General features: G+C 39.9%; 1 protein-coding gene across 1 annotated transcript; it reads right to left on the reverse strand.

Moving 5' to 3' along the window:
• Positions 1-90: 90 nt before the first annotated feature.
• TTC14 (tetratricopeptide repeat domain 14) lies at positions 91-8,907 on the reverse strand. The gene is given in 11 exon segments (XM_033516687.1): positions 91-1,534; positions 1,980-2,089; positions 4,024-4,141; positions 4,848-4,970; positions 5,054-5,173; positions 6,197-6,268; positions 6,924-7,076; positions 7,666-7,795; positions 7,885-7,969; positions 8,334-8,533; positions 8,751-8,907. Coding segments are annotated over 10 exon segments (2,076 nt in total). The 5' UTR covers positions 8,520-8,533; positions 8,751-8,907; the 3' UTR covers positions 91-555.
• Positions 8,908-8,916: the final 9 nt, after the last annotated feature.

The following is an 8,916-nucleotide window of genomic DNA, read 5'->3' on the forward strand; positions in this document are numbered from 1 at the left end:
ACAGCAGGGTTCCATGGAGTAGACAGCACATGTAGCAGTCCACCAGGATGAAACATCCCAGCAACATTCACAAAAACCCAGACACAAAAATTTAAGAAAAATTAAGAAAATTTAATGATCAAATGGGCTATATACATTGATGGCACATGACCTCATTCTGTTATCCCTTTTCTATAGCTGGAAGTTAAGTTTGATAGAAGAATATCAAGAGTCAATAGTACCCCAGGGACAAGGAAAACCAAGCCCAGCTGTTGTTAAAGTGCGTATTTGATGTGAGCACAGCTAACTATGCCCTGGAGTGTCAAGGGATTTCAGCCCATCAGACAGAATATTGTACAGGAACACCTCAAATTAAGAGCACAGGAAACTTGTATTTTAAATAGTAACTGATGTTTTATGTAAGATATTCTTCCATCTCTTTCCAACATATGATCTTTTAGAATACTTTGACATTCTGAAAGGCAGAAAATTCTGCCTTTCACTCTTTGTATGTATTTCCTCACAAGATACTAAGTTAAAAGTTCACATAACTACACTCATTCAAGTAGTGTATTCTCAGGTACTTCACTGTTTCTTCTGCTTAGTTCCTTTTTCCCTCTCAAACTCAGCTATCTGATTGAATATGTTTACTAAGTTCTGAGGCAGATTTCTTTTACTACTTTCTGCTTGTTCTGTACCATTTAATGACACTTCTTCATCTGGTTCCTTTGTTTTATCAGCCTCCTCATAACTTCTTTTTCTACTGTTAGACTCGCTTTCATTTTTATGCTGCCTGTCACTATCATAACCTTTGTCACCTTCATGAGAGCAGCTGCTAGAATATGACCTGTACCTTCCCCCTGACCTGCCAGAATAGTCAGACCCTGGGGACATGTAATACCTGTCTTGACCTGAGCCATGTCTCTTAAACTGCTCTCTTCTCCACTCTCCATCCCTTTCAAATCTCCTGTAATAATGCATCCTGGGTTTATAATCTGATTTATGATACGAACCTGAAGGACCCCTCCAACTGGAGAAAAATCTCTCTGGTTTACTGTATTTTTCAGTTTTGCTATGACTTGGCTGACTTCTGGAGCTACTGTAAGAATCTCTTGAGTCTTCAGACCTACCTCCAAAAGTGTCTTCATCATCACCTGAAGTCCTCGAAAAAGAATAGTGTCTGTCTTTCTCTTTTACCTCCATTTTTGAGCATGCTACGCTGTCCTGCCTTTCCAGCAGTTTTTCCACTTCAAAACTTTGGTTAAGAAAGGAAGCAGAGGTATCAGCTGGAGGGGAATACCACTCCTCTTTCCTATTCTGATCTTTATAATGGGAAGAAGCTCTAGATGAGCTTTTTTTGGAGCTGCGAGCAGACTCAGATCTGTGCCGACGCTTTTTCCTACGTTTCTTGTGATCAGAGGAAGAGGAGGAAGAAGAAGCTGATACATCTGATGATGAATCGCTGGATGATGATGAGGAGGAGGAGGAGGAAGAGGAGGAGGATGAAGAAGAAGAAGAGGAGGAGGAAGTCGATACTTTCCTTTTCTTCTTTAACCTAAAAAAATAATTAACTTGTGAGATGATCTTCAGTATCAGGCAAAAACTACACATAGAAAGCAAATCTGCATTCCCCAGCTTGGACTGTAAGGTGGGAACAGAAACTGAGCCTGACTGGCAAGATAATTTCAAATGTCATTTCTTCATCAAAAGATTAAATCCACTGAACATTTTGTTATGAAAGACCTCTTTCCCAATTTCACATGGCGTTACGCTTTGCAAATATGTCACATTGCAAAGTATTCCTTAAACAATTTCTCTTCCACACACACCTCCATTAAAGGTTGTTTGCACTAAAGGACACTGTCTACAAAAACATTCTGAGGGAAAAGCAGCTTACCCAGGGAGAAGTTCTCCCCAGCTTACTGTTTGTTGAGATGGATTGCTCACAGTGTCATCTGCACTAATTGCCACATAACCAGTACACTGAATGTAACAGTTACCTTTTTTCTTCTTTTAAGAGCTTACGCAATTTTTCTGCACTCGTTTCTATTTTCTTTGCTTTCTGTCTCTCTTCTTTGGCAGCTTGTTTCTCCCTCATTTCCAAAGATTTCTTTTTTGAACCCAAGCATCATAAAAAAGATTACATTAGTAGTGTTAACACGGGTATTAACCCCCATTCAACCCCATCCAAATGTATACACCAGGAATGTTTTACCAGGATTCCCAGACCAAAAATGAATATTGTTCAGGAATTTGGTATTGGCCATTGTGACAGGTTTATATTTAAGGACCATATTGCAGTTTTTATTCCATTAAAAAATATATTTGACCAGTCATTGCAGTGGTACCCATGATCCAGCACACCAGGAAGCATAGAGCCCAAAAGTTACAGATAGAATATGCAAAAATTCCCCAATATTACCAACATGTAGAAAAATAAGGAAAAAATCCCCAACCAACCAAAACAGAGAGGAGAGTTTGAGGGAACGTGTCATCATTATTGTAGTTTACAAGAGAAACATGGCAGAACCCAGTTGAAGATGAATTCAAGTTGGCCATGTTTGAATACAAACCGTTTTGTAACAATTTCACAGAGCAGTTTGATGCATAGTTTACGTAAGAAATCAAGTTCCAGGGGTTTGGTGATGATGAGCAGCACCAGACAGCAGGCACAGCAGCAACAGTTCCGTTCAGAGGGAAATGCATTGGAGAAAAACACATAATCAGTATTACAGGAAAATACACTGCAGTTGTTTCAGCCATTCTACATAGCAGGGACAATATCAGACTTATGTACTAAGTTACAGGTAAATGCAGGAGAGCATCTAAGCAGAAAAATAATCCTTAAACTACTTAAGTCCATAAGAGATCAGACTTCTGCCACTTACAGCTCTACAGAGTTGCTCTATTGAGATTGAGCAGAAGTCTGATTAGTTTTCAAAACTCAGCAACTGTCTTAACAGCTATAAGAAAGAAAAGCCTTCAGTGCAGCCAAGGCCATGCATAGCAACAAACAACAGCTGTCATATTCTTTATCTGCTGCATCAATGACTACAGGACAATGTCAAAGGAATAACATTTATCTCCTACTTGATGAGAATATTCTTCATCATTTTAACTGACACCTCTTTCTAAAGCAGCCAAATGCAGGTACTGCTCAAATAACGTGCACCTCTTTATCTCTGGTGTAGCTCAGTTTTATCAGATTGTCCTATCTCCTCTTCCCCCTTGTTTCCACACATCCTGTCAGCATTATGGCTCCACCAACTGAAGAACTGCTGACTAAGGCCCTCTACCCCAGCCTGTGTACATCCTCACATGCAGAAGCACAGAACAACACAAGCCTGTTCCTCAGTGCTCTACTTTTTGACCCACTCTGGAAGACAACACAAGCAAAGGAGGTAAATAAAAGGGAAAAGATGACAGCTCAGATTAGCACAGAGACCCAGCAGGCTCACCTGGGAAACATGCTGCGTGCAAGGGAAGAGAGAAAAACCACCAGACAGCAGAGGAGAAAGCTGAGATATTCAAACTGTCTGCCCGCCCACCCTCCACCTCCTGCTGTTTTCATTTCAATTACATTTTCGTTTCCCTCTCATGTGAGCTCCCTGTGCCTCAGCTTTGCCTGGTGCTACTCTCTTTCTCTAAGTACCCCAAGGAGCAAGGGTCTGGCCAGACTATGGTAACAATGTTTATATGGCTGGGGTGTTTTACACTTTGAACATTTGTATTCACAGAATGTTTTAAATTAACCTTATTAATCACACTGTGTGATGGGATATTCTTATCCCTGCTTTGCTCTTTCCCTGTCTCCACTGTCTGGCATTTCTTTACTATCCCAAAACAGTGGAGTCACCAAGAGGTACCTTTCTTCTGGTAGGTACAGCCATAATGCTCACTAGAAAACATTTACTGTGGAGTCGGGAAGCAGAGAATAAGACAAACCATCAATTTAACCCCTCTCTATTCAAAGGACTTAATATGATTTTTGATGTTTATTTATTGTCACCGAGAGCACCATATGAAAAGAAAGTAAAGAATCACCTGCACGTGCTTACGGAGTTTTGTTAAGGCCTCTTCTGCTTCCTGAAAAGTCTCATCCAAACTTAAAGCTTTTTTATAATAACTTTCAGCATTAAGCAGTTTCTCTTCCTCTTCCAACCTAAAATTCAAGCGATAATTCACATACAGTTAGGACACAGACTTTGACAGCTATTTCTTATTTGAAAGTATTTGTTATTTGCATTATGACACTACCCCTGCATCCCTCTGAGACTCCCTCTGTCATCTCAGCTCACCTCACTAACAACACAATAGTTTCTCACCTTATCATCTCCTAATTCTGACCTGTAACACTATTTTCTGAAATATCAATTCCAGTTTCAAAAATACTGTCTCTCTCTTCTTAACACATGGGTTAAAAGAAACCTGTTCCCTGAATATTCAAAACTAAAATTATTTTGCATTAGAGTGGGTCACCAATATTTCAGCAGAGTAACAGAGCATAATTTTGTTTCAAAACTTTTAAAGAAAAACAACTAAACAATCCTCAACCATTTGGAATATATTCAAACAATTCACAGGACTTTATGCAAGCCTGATATCCTACCAGTGAAAGGGTATCAAGGATTAAAAAGGATATTGAGGATTAAACCTCAAATATTTTTCCAGGATTTTAACTGGGACAGAGGACCAAGTCTAAACCACAATCACACAAGGATGGCTATTTCCAAGGACTTTTATTTTTCTTTAAACACATAGCCAGGAAGGAAAGATGCCATTCTGCGTCCTCACTAGAATGGTATTAAAAAAATATATGATGAGAAAACTTGTTAACAACCAACCAAACTCATAACCCCAACACTTACTGCCCGCCTCTTTCCACAAGGGTCTGACACAGGTATTTCCTTGCATTTCTATGGGTAGGGCAATTTTCTAAAGCGGTTTCAAAATCCCCTATGGCTTTGTTCAGACTTCCTTTAGTTGCATACCTAGAGCAACAGAAAGTTGTATATTAAACATATGATATTTCTGTTTTACAAAAGGGAGAAAAAAATGAAACAAGCAGACTTACAGAGCTCCACGTGCTACCAAAGCTTCAACATTTTGTGGATCAATTTCCAAAGCCTTGTTGTACTCATTCATGGCTTCCACATGTCGCCCAACCTTAAAATAATCCACCCCAGCCTTTACACTGGAGAAAAAAATATTTAGAAAATAGTATGTACTGTTAGTCTATGCAGATTGTTCTGTTACTCACAAATTACAATTCCAAACAAGAGACAGGTTAAAACTTGACCTTGTTATTGTGTACTTCACACTGGCACTTCAGTTAGGTGATATTGACCTAATTACACAAAAACGTATTGCCTTTAATCCAGTATCTTAAGGCACTCAAGAGCATTTCTGCAGACAGTGTTACTATATTACATTGTTTCTGATTTATGGAATTATTGTTTAAACAATTTCCTATGTGTGAAACTATGTGTGACCTACCACCATTAACCTTGAACAGGCTTAATTATATCCAAAGCTAAAAATCCCCATTAGAGTGATGGCACAAGGTGATATGGGCAGATGGTACACACTCAAACCAGCTCATCTCACACAAATATCCTGAGGTTTTACATTTCATATTACCTGAACATTTCTTGCACATTTTCCAAGAGATTAACTTATTAGAAGAGAATCAGTATAAGTTGATTTTCAGAGCAATTCATTACATACTTTTCTTAAAAATTAAAATTTAATTTAACATTATAAGCAACCTTTTCTGCAATTAATCAACATTGCAAATACAAAGCATAGTGTAAAAGCACAAGTAAATATCCAGGGCTGCTGCTCCATTTAACTTTGCAAAGACAGCAAGTGCACTTGTTACATCTACAGTCTGTGGCTTAAATGACTTGACAAGTATGAGGTCATTCAACACTCAATTATAAAACAGAAAATTGTGTGCTTGGTGTTATCACAAATCTTGCTCTCAACTCTAGAATGGGTCAGGATATTAAAAATATTCTAAGAACAACTCCCTTAAACCTGACACAGATTTTGGAACTGAATCTCAGGACTTGATCTGTCACATTCCCACTTGGCATATAGGTTTATTTTCAGTAATATCCTGGTTACATTGCTACACATACAGAGGAAAAACTGCAGAAATATAATCTGTAACCCAATCTGACAACAAGCTTTGATAAGAAAAAGTATCACATACCATTTCAAGGCCCAAGATGCGGACTGCTTTTTCCTCAAGGCAGGGGCAAAATCTTCCTCATTAAAATTTTTGCTTTAAGGAACAAACAAATAAAAACATCAAGCTGGCTGTCTGAGTCTACAAGGTTAAGGTTACAGTATGCAGTGCAGTTGAAATAAGCCAAAAAATTATTTGTTCATGCCTTACTGCTCTCCCTTAGTCAGGTCTGTTCTTTCATATTTCTGAAACCAGTTTTTCCCAAACCATTCTAGACGTGCTGAACAGAACCAGTAAAACTGGAGTACATTTAACAAAAGCATCCAAAACCCACACCTGCTTTGGGCCTAACATATGTAGGGGTCACAACATAAATCACAAAAGGGGTCAAACCTATTACTAAAATAAACACTGTGAATGAACATCTATGGGAAGACATTAAAACCTAAACATCCTGCATTTCAATCCACAGATGATGACAGGAGCTACACAATAAATTCCATCAGTATTTGATATCAAACATTGTGTGTGGTAAGGTGTCTTGCCTATTCAGAGCAATAGGATTTCAAATGCAAATTTCTTACTCTAGAGGAGTTTGGTTTTAAATATTTAAGGATGTGTATGCTGCAGTCATGCAAGTGAAAACGTAAAAGGTTTAAGTGGTCTAGGACTCCCACTCACAAGTCTATTTCAATGGATTAGAATAATCTCCACAGAGCTACAGGAGAGGAACAATGTAAAAATCACTTACATTTGAAGACTTCTCAGCAAAGACGGTGGATTTGACTCACTTAGTCCCAGTTTTTCTGCTAAATATTCAACTAATGATGGATTAGCGAATCCTGGGGAACGATGCAAAACCTCTTCGAATGTCTCTCCTGTGCTGGCAACTTCCAGGCTTCGCCTTAAAAACAGCACCAATGTACACAAATGAGACCTCAGGCTCTGTACCCTACTTCATCATGCTTATGTTTAGAATAAAAATGCCTGTATGGTATCTGTATTACTGCTCACAAACTGTCCTCTTCTACAGGCATGTATTTCCTTGCTATTGACCAACGCTTCTGTCCTTTCCCCAAGTGAGAAACCTATCTGGGCACCCACCCTGTATCTCCAGGACATGCAAAAACACTACAAATATTACAGACAGCTGTGTCCCCATTTTCTAAGGGGAATTTCAAAATGCTAAGAATTCATATTCCAGTCCCCCAAGGTTTTGAGGGTTTTTCAATTTTTAACACAGTCCAAAAGGAACAACAGATATCTCACCTTGCCTTTTACTTTCCTTTTATTTTTGGAAAGAAGCTAAAAAGCCAACCACACCTACATATCCAGACACAAGTATGCTAAAGAGAGAAACAACAAGGAGGACGTGATCACCCAATTAAATCAGAAAGCCCCATGAGGAGTGAAAGGGACAGCCAGCCTGTCAGAGATGCTCTTCAGACACCCTGACTGCACCCAGCAAATGCAGCCAAACAACACATCCTTACTTATAATGCAGTGGGAAGTCATCAGAGGTGATCACACCCAGTTTTGTACTGGAAAGGTTGGGTGGAAGAGCTGAGGTGTAAAGCGACACCGCCAGCTTCTCGTGGTAACGGTCAACGTCCTTGAGCGCAGCTGCAGAAACAATACAGGAAAGGATAAAATTACAGAAATGGCTCAAGCCCAAGACAAACTCATTCCTGACAACTTCTGCAGCTACTCACCTCGAATAAGATCGCCAGTCTGATAGTAAGACAGAGGATCTCCATGGTTGCTTTGAGGAGGCACATCCCTCACAGGACACAGGGCCTGAAACAGAACAGAACAAGGAATGTCATAAATGAAGCCATAGGGTTGGCGTTTTTTTCTTCCCCAAGACCAAGCCAAAAAAGATTATTTTAAGCTTAATGCACATCAGAACTGCAATTCTTAAAACATGGCTTGGTTCAAGTAAAAATTCGTAAGCCCACAAATGATGACCTTTTCAAGCTAATAATGTGGGTCACAGCAAGACATGTTCACTGGCTGAGCAAAGTATTTCAAGCTGCCCACAAAATCAAGCACTACCCATCATCCCAAAGTTGTTTCACCTTTACACATTCCACTCCATTAGAGATGCAAGAGACAACAAAATTATGTCAAAAATGAAGTATTGACCAAAGCTGTATCTTACAGTGATTTCCAAATCTGCAATTTCCCGTATGACACCACTTCCCAGACAAATCAACACCATGAAAAAGCCAAATTCACGGATAGAGGTAATCCTCCCAATCACGATATCGCCACGCTCAATGTCACGGAAGAACAGCTCTCTCCTCTCCTCCCTGGGCACCTCCAAGAACCTCTCCAGCGGTGGCATGACAGCGTAACACTCTGCAACAAGGGCACAGCCAGTTACAAATGGCCAAGCTACACCCTGAGATCACAAAATATTTCACGACAGCAAAACACGTGAATGATTTTTTTTGTGTTAACAGGAAGCTTATGTATTGCCCATAAAAATCAACAGGAAAAATTTGAAGCCTGCTTTTAAAGACACCGTAAATTCAAGCGCGGTCCTTATAAAGTGACGCGCCCCCAACTCACACACCCTCATTCTCCTCGATGGTGTCCTCGATCGGCCCGTTGGGTTTCCACGAGTGCGCGAACAGCAGATCCGCCTTCTTGGCGATGAAGCGCTTTATCTCGGTGTCGATGCTCGCCCTCTCTTTCCTGGGGGAAGGAGAACGCGGTGAGTCGCGCCCCGCGGCCCCTCA

This window comes from Parus major, chromosome 9 (genome assembly GCF_001522545.3).
Source record: "Parus major isolate Abel chromosome 9, Parus_major1.1, whole genome shotgun sequence".
Classification (NCBI taxonomy): Eukaryota; Metazoa; Chordata; class Aves; order Passeriformes; family Paridae; genus Parus; species Parus major.